The 14,935-nt window shown below is 36.8% G+C and overlaps 1 protein-coding gene across 1 annotated transcript in view; it reads right to left on the reverse strand.

The window, feature by feature from the left end:
- Positions 1 to 10,158, reverse strand: part of LOC106868964 (phosphatidylinositol 3-kinase catalytic subunit type 3) — a 72,530-nt gene extending 62,372 nt beyond the window's left edge. Inside the window, exon 1 of the mRNA XM_014914439.3 lies at positions 9,935 to 10,158. Coding sequence (XP_014769925.2) covers positions 9,935 to 10,005 — 71 coding nt within the window. The 5' untranslated portion in view covers positions 10,006 to 10,158. The remainder of the gene's footprint in view (positions 1 to 9,934) is intronic.
- Between the last annotated feature and the right edge of the window lie 4,777 nt (positions 10,159 to 14,935).

Here is a 14,935-nt window from a genome sequence, read left to right on the forward strand (position 1 = left end):
TTCACAAACGTTCAATACTGTGCTCTGCCTCTTATCTTACAGTACCGTCTCTCTCCTTATCTCACACATTGTTGTGTCACCTCTCCTCCACTGTGGCACCAACCCCTCACCTAACTACCATCTTTCCCCATCACCTTCCATTTCACTCTGTCATCTCTTCCCCACTGTTGCACCCACCTCTCACCTTATAGAACCATCTCCTCCCCTACCTTTCCCCTGCTGTCATCACTACTATGACTCATCAGGGAATCCCTCTGCTACCACTGAGTCAATGAAGACTCTCTATGCAGTCACTCAGCTGGCTAAAAATAGCAACTAAACCTCTCTTAAAAATCATCTTGCCTTCTTAACCCTCTCAGACCTGGGCTCCTCAGCAAAAAAATAAATAGTTACATATACGGCTCAAGAGTAACGACTGCAGGCAAACTAATGGGCAGAATCAACTGCATCTTCTTTTTCTGTGTGTGCTGTTCATTACTGCTTTACCAAAAATCTGGTAGATATGATGTTGATCCTATTCCTGCTTTAGCAGGAATACAGTACAACAGGGTTAAATGATACATTAGATATGTAGTCCTAGATACTACTAAAAATTAGTATCTAACCTTTCATCATAAGGCTGCTAAATTGGGAGAGTCCATGAAGTCTAATAAAGCAAATGACTGAGTAGTGAGGTGTTTAATATTTTAGACTTTGCTATTATTGGAGTGACACTCCACATTATCTCTCTCAGATGAAGGCAAAGTCTAAAATGTCAGATACATCAGTCTTTATAACAAATTTATCAAACTCTAGGAAATCTGCCACAAACTATTTGCTGCAGACAATCTCCACACATTAACAAAGGCCATTTTCCCCTGTTAAAACAAAAGTGGGAATCAGATGCTATGATAGCCTTCTCCATTTCATACTACCCACCCCATCACTAATCTCCTTGCCCTCATCTGCTCCAGCATAATTTTCAGCCATGTCTTTCTTATTCTTCTCCAGAAGGAGTTGTTCTTCCTGTCAATGTTATTGGTTACAGAATATGATCCTGTGCATCAAATTTGTATTCAAGTTGAGAAATTTAGTGTTGTGTACTTTATTTACAGGTTATTTGCTAGTAAATATAGAACAATGGATTTCTCAATTTGAAATATAAACGTAGAAAGAGTCTTCTTTGCTGTACAAGTAACATATGGTTATATTAACACACATGCACACGTATGTTATGATATGAGGGAGAGTATGAAGGCTAATTACAAATGTGCTTAATGTTTTGTATTTGACATTGCATTTCCACCAAAAACTGATATTTATTTAAAAAAATATTATTAGAAAAGTGTTCAGTTTCAGTGACACCCCACCCTTGTTAGCACACCGCTCAATCTCTGAAACTACTACTTCCACGAATATTTAATTTGCATCACTTTTACTACTCCATTCACCAGGTCCCCTGGGTAACAACATATTATTTTCACACCTTCCATCTGCACACCATTCTCAAGATTCAGCTCAAAATTCTTCACATTACAGACTTTATTCCACTCAAGACTGACCTAGAGCTAAACAACAACTACTCCTATTTCATACTTCTGATGGTGTGAAACATCAAAGCTGACTGTAGTGGGAATTTATCTTGACAAGATAAATTCCCACTACAAGATAGAAAGATGATGTTACACACACAAGATGCAGGTGAGGCTGTACGGTTAAGAAATTTGATTCCTGACTATATGGTTTCAGGTTCAATCCCACTGCATGGCACCTTAGGTAAATGTTTTGTGCTATAGTCCCGAGCTGACCAAAAGCTTTTTGAGTAAATTTGGTAGATGGAAATTGAAAGGAGCCCATTCATCATCGTCATCAAAGTCATTTAACATCTGTTTTCCATGCTGGTACAAGTTGGACGGTCTAACAGGAGCTGGTATGGCCAGGGGCCACACCAGGCTCCATTGTCTGTTCTGACATGGTTTCTACAGCTGGATGCCTCTCCTAATGCCAACCACTTTGGAGAGTGTACTGGGTGCTTTTTATGGGGCACCAGTGCTTTTAACATGGCACCAACACATATGCTTTTTATGTGGCATCAACACCAGTATCAATTATATATATATATATATATATATATATAGATTAGTTATAGGATTCATTAGCATCTTATAACAGTGAGGTTAAACAACCATCAATGTACCATGTGTTGGTAGGATACTGTAGACATGTAAGTACCAAATCAAATTTAAACTGTAGAGCTGATGCAGGGCTGGTTCTAAGTATGGTGTAGAACACAGATAGGGTTTAAAATTTTAAGACAGCTGTTTCAGTAGAATTTTATTGATGTATTCATAAATTACATCAATAAAATTCTACTGAAATAGCTGTTGTAAATTTTAAACTCAATTTGTTTATTTTTTTTATAGCTTTCCCTGAAAATATGTCTTGCCTTGGGGAGATATTACCTTGCTTGGAAACATGTGAGGGTGGCAACAAGAAGGGTATCCAACGGCAAAAATCTGTTGCAATTAAACTCCATCTGACTCATGAATGCATTAAAAAGTGGCTATTATGATGATGATGGAAGCATTTGCTTCAACATGTCTAGCTTATGCAAACTTAATGATAATTAATAATAATTTTTTTTTTAAAATCTTAATAATAATACTAAATTTTGGAGAGGGAGCTAGTTGATAGCCAGTGCTCAACTAGCATTTATTTCATCAACCCTGAAAAGATGAAAGGCAAAGTTAACCCCAGCAAAATTTGAATTTAGAATGTAAAGATGGGCCAAATGCTGCTAGGCATTCTGTCTGCCATGATAATGATACAGTCCAGTTTCTGCAATAATAATACCTGACACAGGTACAAAGCCACAAATTTAGGAGGAGGAAGAGGAGGAGTAAAATTGACCATGGCAGGATATTTCAAGATAAATACTAGTTGAATACTGGAGCTGATGTAAGTGACTACTACTACTCATTATTGTTTCAAATTTTGCTCAACATCTTATAATAATTCTGCTTGTCATTGTGTTACTTAGCCCGTTGGTAACACTTTCATGTGATTAGAGAAAAAGAAGGAGGGAGAAGAGTGCATGATGTGAGGTGGAGGGAATGTAATTGTAACGCTTTCACGTGATTTATTGAAGTGAAAGAGAAGAGAAAGAAAAAAGGAGGGAGAAAAAGAGGATAAGGTGAAGAGTGAGACGGAAAGAGGGAGAAAGAAAGAGGGTGAGAGAAGCATCCATGGTGTGAGGTAGGGGGGAACGTAATATTTATTACATGGTTAAAAAAGTTAGTTGAAGGTACAGGAGAGTTAGAAATATAACTTTAGCAGAGTGGTGATGTTAAAGAGATAAGGAGAGGGGAGAGAGAGGAGAGAGTGGGGAGATAGGGAGAGGGGAGAGAGAGAGCATAAGACAGATTAACTTTTTTTTAATTGAACTAAGTTTTTTTATATCACCTCTCACTTAACGCATGCACATAAGTGTAATTCTGTGAAATATTCACACTTATTTATATGACAGATATATGCCATTTAACTAAAGGTTGTATCATATGTACAGGATATTGTTTTTTGTTTATGGGGGAAATGGGAAAATAAGAGTTAATATTTATCTTGAGTGCTGTGTATTAAGTCTATAAAACTGTATATAAAGTATATAAATAAAGTGCATTAAGTAATCATCGTATTCCAATTTCTTTCACTTTTCAACGAGTAACAGATGAGTGACTATTTTCCCATACAGACACAACACAGGCTATGCTTTCAGGCTTTTTGGATAAAATTTTCAGTAATAACCCAATAAGTTTACCATTAATTCCATGAAATATTCACAGGTTCCACCAGTATTAATAATTCCACCAGCTTGCTGTCTTGAATGATAATGGTATCAACTTTTTGTACAAGACTAGCAATTTTGGAAGGATGGCTTTAGTCAATTACATTAGCCCCAGTATCCAACTGGTATTTATTATATCAACCCTGAAAGGATGAAAGGCAAAGCTGATCTTAGTGGGATTTAAAAATGGAAAATGTAAAGAGCCAAAAGAAATGGGACTAAGCATTTTCCCCATACACTAATGATTCTGCCAGATGGTCAGAAATGTAGGAGGAGAGCTTAGTCGATTATATTGATCTCAGTACTTAACAAGTACTTTATTTTGTCAACACTGGAAGGATGAAAGGCAAAAGTCAATTTTGGTGAGAATACAAATGGGAAGATGATCTAGATCTATAATTGAATATCACAAAGTATTTTGTTCACCACTAATGATATATCAAACAATAATTGTTTCTAACATAGCCACAAGGATAGAAACTTGAAGGAGGAGGGGTTTAGTTGATTAAATTGATTCTAGTACTTGACTGATACTTTATTTTACTGACCTCTGAGAGATGAATATCAGTTTATTATTTTTTTTTATCTTCTATTTATTTATCATTTTATCTTTACTCGTTTCAGTCATTTGACTGTGGTCTTGCTGGGAAGACCTGTTTGTTTATTTTGTTCTTGTAGCAAATAAACAGATAACTGTAATCATTGCTTGCCCTTCATCTCTCTGGAAATTGATAAAATAAGTATGATTAAATAAAGTACCAAGAGAATGAAGTTCAATAAATTAGCCATTCATCTTCCTTCATACTGTATGGTATTGTAATGACCTTAAAACTCATTATTACCATTGTCATGTAATATCCCTTTATATGGCACCACTGTGATAATGAAAGAAATGGTTACTATTACTGAGTGCTGTACAAAATGCCTTGTGGTAGTTAATGATGTCTTTTTACATTCTGAGTTCAAATCTTGCTAAACTCAACTTTGCTGTTCCTCCTTCTTGGTTCAATAAAATAAAGCAGTAATCAAGTACTGAAGATTGATGTAATCAACTAGCTGCACCCCCATGAATCTGTAGCCTTGTGTTGATGTTAGAAATTATTATTTTTTTTTTTAAGGCAATGAGCTGGTAGGGTCATCTGTGTTTTGAACAAAATGCCTAGCAGAATTTTTTTCCAGCTCTTTACATTTCAAGTTTCCACCAAGGTCAACTTTGCCTTTCATACTTCTAGGGATCAATAAAATAAGTACCAGTTGAGCACCAGGGATCAATGTAATTGACTAACCCCACTCTTTAAAAGGACTGGCTTTGTGCCAAAATTTGAAACAAAGTGGTAAGCTGGTAAAATCATTAGTGTGTTGAACTAAATGCTTAGCAACATTTCTTCCAGCTCTTTATCTTCTGTGTTCCAATGAGGTCAACCTTGTCTTTCAACCTTTTGGAATAGATAAAATAAAGTACCAGTCAAGTACTAGGCTTCAATGTAACTAACTAACTGTACTTCCCTATAAAAGGCTGCTGGCCTTGTACCAAAATTTGAAACCATTATTACTAACATCATCCAACATAAATTCTGAGGTAGTAGTTTGACATCCAGTGAAGCCTGATTGAGCAGAGCTAGGATTAAAGACATCACAGCTGTGACCACCCTGTCATTTATTTCAGATGTAGCCTATACTCTCTCTCTCTTTCTCATATATATATATATATATATATATATATATATATATAAAAACAAAAAATAACTATACTGAAACAAAAAGAAAAGTTTAAGTCCTAAGACTGTAATTTTATGCTGCCTTTAATTTTATAAAATTAATAACTCATTAATTTCCTCAGCAGAGATGTGACGCGAATTCTAATGGACATGAAATTTCTCCTGTTATTATCAAAAGAGTTACCCTCTACCTCATATGGCGGTTGATTCACTCATTAAATCTGGTAGTATTTCATTACAGCAACCATTCTGTTGTTCTACTTCTACATTTATAATTTTCATGAATCTTTGGAAACATGGGTCTGGGAATAAGACTAATGTCCCTATCCAGACATTACCCTTAGTTTTGCATTTCTTTTCGTTTCCTTCTGATGGCTCTGCATCATTGAATCTCAGCTGACTCCTCTTTCAGTGTCATTGAATTACTTTAGCTGCCACACCACAATAACTCGCTAGCAGTCCCAGTGTATCAAAGATACAAATACTGTCACACTCTTGATTGACATAGTTCTCAACACTAAAGTCAAGAAGACCATTTTAGAAATCAGTAGAAGGATAACATTAACTCTTTTGATCCCAACCCACCTGAGATTACCTCTCGTCTTATGATACAAACTTCTTGCTTTAAAGTGATCTACAATAAACTCTTCCTACAAAATTTTAAAGTAAATTTATGTTCTAAAGACTAGTTTAATAAAGACAAAATTATTTTACTACATTCTTCATTATCTTCAAAAATTGAAACAAAGACAAAGTATTTCAATAGGAATATGGCAACAAAAGAGTTAAGAAAGTGTGAAGAGATGAATGGAGGGAACATTATTCCGGTGGTGGGAACCTGGTTGGGATCTCCAGTGAACCATTGTTTAGTTTCTATTATCTAACCAATGGATGTATGTAAACAGGCAGAGGCCAGGCCATGGCAAAGTGTTAGCTAACCTGCATCAATGAGGGTACAGTCATTAAGTATCTCTTATATCAGGAAGAATTGGCTCAGTCCTATCAGAAGCAACTATGAGTCAAATACAAATACAGGTTGGTGAATAAGATCACAAAAACTGCAAAATGAAAGGGGTTTGAAATAACAATCACACTGGATTGTCTGTCATGTAGGTTTACAAGGGATGCATTTGGATGTTAGGTGCAGTTTCCACCCAATGCTGGTACAGCCAGGAATAAGCCTGCAATTTGTTCTAGGAAGTATGGGGAGGGAGCACAAAGGATCTGTGACAATATAGTAAATCCCCGTTTTATATACCTGGTATATCAGGTATCCCTACAAGACACAGACCACCTCATATTACACTATCTGGTCACTTAATTCCAGAAGGAAATAAAATAATCCATGAAGATGACAAGGCATACATTGGTTGGATCTCAAATGGGGTTGTGAAAGTCACAATACAAAGCATTTACTTATTGTACTAATCACTAGGAGTAACCAGAAGAAAAGAACTCCTGTGTACTCAATTGAGCAGATCGGTGGAGTAGCTAAATAAATCAACAAACACTCTACTAGGGCAGTAGAGAGATGCTGGAATCAGCAGATCATAGGACAGATTAACTGTTGGTGTTTCGATTAGTTACCTCACATTCTGAATTCAAATCCCATCTAAGTCACAATTCTTCTGAAGTCAATAAAATAGTCTACATGTACTGGGGCTGGTATAATTGACTATAACCTTGAAGTTAGTGTACCTAGTATGACCCTAGTCCAATGACTAAAACCAGTGTAAGAGTCTCTCTCACTCTCTCTGTTTCTCTTCATGTGCCATGCATATTTTGTAGACATTGGTAATCATGGACATTCATGCCAAAGTTTGAAGATTCATGGAGTTTTTCTTGGGGAAAAATACAGCTATGATTTACTGCTGCCTTTTACCCTTCTATTTACAGTTTGCTCTGCTTGTCTTCTGCTCTTTCAAACTTACCCTTGAGGTACAGGACCTATGTAGCTTTTCAATGGAGACTGGTTTATGTGACATCCAGGTATATCTACACTATCATAAGTCTGTGTGATATGTCTAAGAGCCAATCCTCATTCAAGTCCTGTATGCCAGGTATTTCCCCCCTGGACAGGAGTGAACCTGGGAGTAGAGGTAACACCGTACTCCTGTAAGGGCCCAAGCCAGAGCCTCACCATTTAAATGTTTTACCCAACACAAGTTGAAAAGTAACATAATTAAAATGGGGGATCTTGTATTTTAAGGGGTAACTCTTATGACCATAATAGAAATAGGATGATTACAGTTATTTTATTTTTATGGATTAGACAAAGAGAGAAAGGCAGGCAGAAGATACTTGTCCACTGTGAAGTGGAATTGAACCCACAGCTTTGCACTTGCAAAATGAACTGCTAAATTATGCAGCTATATCTGGATGTTTGGACTGAACTACAGCTACTTGTGAAACACAGATCTGCTGAAACTGTTTTTACTCATGCTGTCCAACAATAACATTGATATTATGGTCGTTCAACTTGCTAGAAATAACAGCCAAACCTCCCTCCACTCTATTGTCCTACATAATGAAGGATAGAAAGAAAAAGACTAGAAGAGCTAGTTACCAGAAATCAAAGTGTTAGATTAAATATCATAAATATACTGTTTCATTCCTAGACAGTTAAAACGTTCAAATCATACTACTGTCAACCAAATCTCCCTCAAACCACATCCTACTCTTTTAAGGAAGAACACACATATTACGAGCTCAAAGCTCACCTAGGACATCTGTCTTTCATCCATCCGGAACAAATAAAATAACGTACTAGCCAAGTACTGGGGTTGATGGTATCGACTAATCCCTCCACCCAAAACTGCTAGCCTTGCGCTAAAATTAGAAAGAATTATTATAGGGTGGTGAACCGTCAGAGTCGTTAACAAGTTGCACAAGAGGCTTAGAGACATTTCTTCCGGTTCTTTGAATTCTGAGTCCAAATTCTACCGAGGTCGACTTTACCTTTCATCTTTCGGGATTCGATAAAGTCAAGTACTGGAGTTAATGTAATTGACTTTCTCCCTTTCCCCCCAAATTGCTGGCCTTGTGCCTATAGTAGAAAGGATTATAATTATTTGATATCAACGAATCGCAAAATATATTAAGGCAGAAAAAAAAATAATAAACAAAACTTGAGACAGAGGCGTGATAGTTAAATCTCAGTAGCTTTTAATAATATCACTAAAATGCAATTATAAAAGTTCAATGAAAATAATAACTTTTTCTAACCCAAAGCACAACGCCGGGACATTTACTGGAGGAAATAGTCGACAAAACTGAATCCAAACACTTTATTTTATCAACAACGAGAGGATGAAAAGCAAAGTCGGCGGAATTTTACTTGAGAACGTAAAGGAGCCGGAAGGAATACCGCTAACATTTTGTCCGGCGCGCTAAACGATTCTGCCTGTTCACCACCATAATAATAAAGTATATAGTTTTGACTAAACGAAGTAGAAACTCAAACATGAAGAATTTTTTTAATGGTAAAGTAAAATAAATTATATGAATAAACAGACGAAATGAATAAAAAGGTCCCACCCCAAAATAATTGCATCGGGAGTGACTTAAAAAATACTCAACTATCCTTCGATAATGAAAAGAAAATAAGGATTTCGTTTGCCTAGAGTTTTGATCTTGTAAAAACATATAAACGGTAAGGTAGTTGGTTAATTAGAGGAATGGTAGATAATAGAATGGTAGATAATGTGGAATACCTAGACTATAAATGACAATGGATTGTTTCTTAACGGAAAGTGTCTCGTCGCAGTTTTCGAAGAAACGAGTAAAAGAGTATATTACCGCTATCTAATAATAACAATAACATTATGGATATAAGTAAACATAAAATCTTTTATATACATATATATAACTACTAAATGTTTCTAAGTTACGCTCTAAATGTAAACACACACATATATATATATATATATATATATATATGCGAGAGTATGAGGCCATCTGAGAGAGGCAAGAAACCGAAACTTCGAAGTTATTATCAACCCTTTCTTTGTAAGAGTTTAATAAACAGGTACTCTACTAAAAAGGATTTAGTAATCCTTCAGTTTGATGTTAAGTATTTATACACACACACACACGAATGCATACCCTCACTCATATGCATATATATGTGTATACATACAAATATTATTTACATAAATATATGTGCGTGTATAATTATACGCATACACAGATAGAGGGAGTAGCCACATTAGTACAGAAATGGTGAATCACATACAGAAAGAGACAAGAGATATGATTTTACAGAAAATAATATAAAGACAGAAATACAGGATAAAGTGAAAAACAAGAACCATAAGATAAAAATGAAGGAGACGTGTTTAACTGAAGAATGAAAGACAAATAGTGAGAGAAAGAGCAACAGAGGAGAGGGACTTACATTTTTATCTCGATATTAACGTCCAGGTCACAACTGTACACATAACACAACCTGTCTGGAACATCGGCCATGGTTTAAGAAAATAAGGGAGAGGGTAATTAGTACAGAATGGATGGTGAAAGATACTTGATAACCTCTAATGTTTCTCTTCACAATCAGCAACACATAGTGTCAGTAACGGATTGTCACCAAGTGTTTGTCTGTTGGCGAGTCGCCATCATGACAGGGGAGATAACTGAGATAACTATACATCGCAACAGTCGTCACTGTATCGATAACTTCCCCCTTAAATTACTCAATCTTGTGGAATGTATTCTCTCTATCTCTTTCAATAGTGCACTCTTTCATTTCATCCTTTTCTTATTTTCTCTTTCGCTCCTTCTCTCGGTAGTCTTCACTTTCATTTCTTGCCCTCTTTGAAAAAGAAATGGAAAGAAGGCACCCATTGACTTTGATTGTTCCGCTCTTTCAGTTGTGATTATGACAGAGTAATGCCATCTTTGATCTTGTTTCAGCCATTAGATTGTGGCTAGGCTGGGGCACTGCCGTAAGGAATTTTAGGCGAACTAATCAATCCCAGTACTTATTTACTTTTTAAGCCTAGTAATTATTCCATCCGTCTCTTTTGTTAAACCGCTAAGTTACAGCGGTGTAAATATACCAACACCAGTTGTCAAGAGGTGGGGAGGGGACAAACAAACACAGATACAAAGAGACACACACACAAACACACATCCATACGATGAACTTCTTTCAGTCTTTGTCAATCAAATCCACTCACAAGGCTTTGGTTGGCTTAAGGCTGTAGCAGAAGAAGCTCGTCCGAGGTGTCACACAGTGGGAGTGAACCCAGAACCGTGTGGTTGGGAAACAAACTTCTTACCACACAGCCGTATCTGCACCTATGCCATGACATCTATTTCAGTATTTCCCTCAGTATTTATTGAATGAGAGAGCTCAATGTCTCCTGTTGTCATCAATGTCTCCTGTTTAGAAGCAGAAGAGCAACATCGACAGCAACAGGCTAGGTTGGATAAGAGGTGATCCCAGTCATTTTTGAAAGAGCTGACATTTACTCCTCGTATTTACTAAACGTTTTGAGAAAGAATGTGGGCACAGTATGCTACTGCTGCTGCTTCATGCTCAAGCTTGATGGGGCTGGGCTCATCCCCCGTTAGATGTCCCAGAGACGTCATCATAATAGAGCTGACCAGGTCCATCAGTGCTCTCCATCACTGGCAGTCCCATGCTAGCCCCTCTGCAGCCTATGTAATATGGTAGAATGCTAAGAAGTTTGCTTCCTGATCATGAAATCCAGGGTTCAGTTTTGCTCAGTGATATCTTGGGCAAGTGTCAGGACTATATATTTTGAGTGAAATAGGATTGATGGAAATTGTGTGGAAGCCCATCAAGCAATCCAGCCATGTCACAGATTGTGTTACACTGATCCACCTGAGTATTACATTGAGGTTACATGTATCTGTGGAATACTCTGCCACTTACATGCCAAATCAATGAATTTGGTAGATCAGTTGATTGAATGGATGAAAAATCATGATTGGAAATTCAAATCAAAATCCTTTTACTATTGAGGAATATGAAAGATGTGTTATCTTTTAAAACCTGGGCTGTTGTGGTACCTTGAGAGAGAGAGAGGAGGGAGAGTAGGAGAAAGGGACAAAAAAGGAGAGAGAAAGAAAGAGAGAGAGAGGAGAAGAGGAAGAGAGAGAAATTGCAGAAAAATGCAATGGTGCCCAATTTGATGATGTACATAGTTTTCAATGCCAAAGTTCAGTGTAGTCCCACCAGAAATTTCCAGATATAGATCACTGCATATCCCTCCCTTCATCACTCCAAATATCATAACCTGTGAAGTTCAGTTTCTTCATAATACAGAGAAGGTGTTTAAACCTCCAAGGTTGGGTTCCGTACCCTTTGTAGGTGTCTCTGTTATGAGAATGATGAGGAGTTTCTTACAACTAAATAATTAAATGTAAAGCTAATAAACAATCAAAATTTTACTAAATAAATAAACAGGAGATGTTAAATCAATTAGTGCCCCATTAATAATTTGCAAAACTGGATGAATTTCCCTCAATAAACAAAATATATTTATATTTAAAAAACTCATAAAGACTGTCTCCATGATACAATATCAGAAAGAAGTGCTTAATTACCAAGCTATTAGTTTATAAACTAATGAACTAATAACAACTAGATCTACATGTCAGAATTGGGATGGAAGTGTGAGGTACACCATATACTGTGTACATGTTTTTGCTATAGTTTCTGATTTTTTAAATTAACCTAAATAAAAGTAAATTATGTTATATGTAAACAAGCATAAGTTTGTTTTTGAAGCACTGAAATGTATTGTAGTACAAGTAGAAAGATATTATTTTCAACGTGTAAATACTGATTGAACAGCATATAACAGATAAAATCCTTACAGAGCAGTGAAATCTGTTAGCAACCAGCCATGAGAATCGAACTCACATCTGCTCTGTAAGGATTTTATCCTATTCATGCTGTTCTATCAGTATTTACGCATTGAAAAATATATCTTTCTACTTGTACTAAATAAGAGTACATCTACATAAAAGGTACTGAGCTCATGATCATAAGATTGTGGTTTCAATTCTTGGACTGGGCAATGCTTTGTGTTCTTAAGCAAAATACCTCATTTCATGTTGTTTCAGTCGACTTAGCTGGCAAAAATGAGTATTCCATTGGCATCCTGTCCAGCGGGGAATATATACACCACAGACACCAGGAAACTGGCCCTATGAGTCTATATGACTCTGGAAGGAGTTTTATCTTCTTTTTTTTTATAGATTACATATCATCATCATCATCATCATCATCATTTAATGTCCATGTTCTTTACTGGTATACATTGAACTTTTTGACAGGATCTGATACGTCTGAAGACTGCATTGTGTTCCAATATTTGCTTTGGCACTGTTTCTACAAGTGGATGCCCTTCCTAACGCTAACAGCTTTTCAGCATGTACTGGGTACTTTTTTTTTCATGATACCAGGACTAGTGAGGTCACCATGAAACCTGTAAGATTAAAACCTTTTTAGCTGAGTGATGTAAAAGTAGAGATAGAGATGGCTTTATGCTAGGAGATGAGAAGTTAAAGTGTGAGAGAAGGGAGCCTGAACAGAACAGGTTTCTTGCTGTAGGGGAGCTACACAGCTGCTCACATTATGGATGAGTGAGTGGGAGTGGCTAGGATGGAGCTGGAAAGAGACAGAAAAACAGTGGTGATGAGGTGTCAGGGTGGATCATCAAGTTGTGATTGGAAACTATGAAAAGTGGGGTTTAGAGAGAGGCAAGACATGGTATGAGCACAAAGCACAGAGAGTGGCTGAGTTGGAGACCAGCAAAATCCTATGGGATTTCTCAATCCAAACAGACCAGGTGTTTGAGCACAACAGGCTGTACATAGTGGTGGTGGATAAGGCAAACAACATATGTTCTATAATTGACTTTACTTACCCCTTTGATACCCAAATAGTTAAGAAGGAAGGCGAAACAATAGATATATATAAAACCCTCTTAGATATGACATATTTGACAGTGAAAACTGAAGGTGAAGATAATGCGAATTACTACTGGATCCTTCGGGACAGAATCAGAAGGCATCAAGAGGAATATAAAAGTAATGAGAATATAGGGCCCAGTAAACTTGCTGCAAAAGTCTGCCTCCTTGGCATTGCCAGAATCATCAGGAAAGTATTAGATAGTTGAAAAGAACAGATAGCATGGTACTGTAGGCTGCAGGTAGCAAGCCTACCATGCATGTAAAACTCCAGGAGTTCCAACAAAACCTGAGTTAAAATAATAATAATAATAATAATAATAATAATAATAATAATACAGTAAACATAAGAGCACCACAGCAAACCACAGCACATACCCAAGGTGCACAGAGCTGCGCTCGGTAGTGAAGTGAAAGCACGTTATAAAAATAAAACTACTGAACAATAATAATAATAATAATAATATAATAATGATCATTTCTATTATAGGCACAATGCCTGAAATTTGGTTGGAGGTGGGGGTTAGTCAATTATATCGACCCCAGTGTTTCATTGGTACTCAATTTATCGATCCCAAAAGGATGAAAGGTAAAGTTGACATCGGCAGAATTTAATCTCAGAACATAATGGCGAGCGAAATACCACTAAGCATTTCATCCAGTATGCTAACAATTCTGCCAGGTTGCCACCTTAAATAATAAATAGTAATCGTTTCTAGTACAGGCACATACTATACTGAAATTTTGAGGAAGGTTAGTCAATTACACCAATCCTAGTGCACAATTGTTGATTATTTTATCTATCCTGAATGGATGAAAGGCAAGGTTGACTTTGGTGGACTTGGAACTCAAAACAAAGGATGAACAAAATGCTACCAAGCATTTTGAACAATGTGCCTACAATTCTGCCAGCTCTTGCTTCAGATAGTGGGGAACTGCTGCTGTGAAAAACCACATTCTTATCATCATCATCATTTAAAGCCTGTTTTCTATGCTGGCATAGGCTGGATAGCTTGACAGGAACTGACAAGACCAAGGGCTGCACCAAGTTCCACAGTCTGTTTTGGCTTGGTTTCTACAACTGGATGCCTTTCCTAACCACAGAGTGTAATGGGTACTTTTTACATGGCACCATCAACAGTGCATTTTATGTAGCCCCAGTACCAGTGCTTTTTATGTGGCACCAGCACCAATGCTTTTTACATAGCACTTTGGTTTTAAGATATCAATTCTGTTGTGGTGGGTGGGTCAACTTAAGAACAGCAATGTGCCATATACCTGGTCCTCAGTATTCTCCTTCATAATGCTTGGCATTTTGCCATTGTCTTTCAATACTTTGTTCCATATCTTCCTCGGTCTTCCTCTTCCACAACTTTCCTTCACTTTAAATGATTGGCAGCTGTTTATGTAATTGTCCTCATCCATCTGTATCACATGATCAAACCAGCACACT

This window comes from Octopus bimaculoides, chromosome 16, assembly GCF_046866305.1.
Source record: "Octopus bimaculoides isolate indiv1 chromosome 16, ASM4686630v1, whole genome shotgun sequence".
Taxonomy (NCBI): domain Eukaryota; kingdom Metazoa; phylum Mollusca; class Cephalopoda; order Octopoda; family Octopodidae; genus Octopus; species Octopus bimaculoides.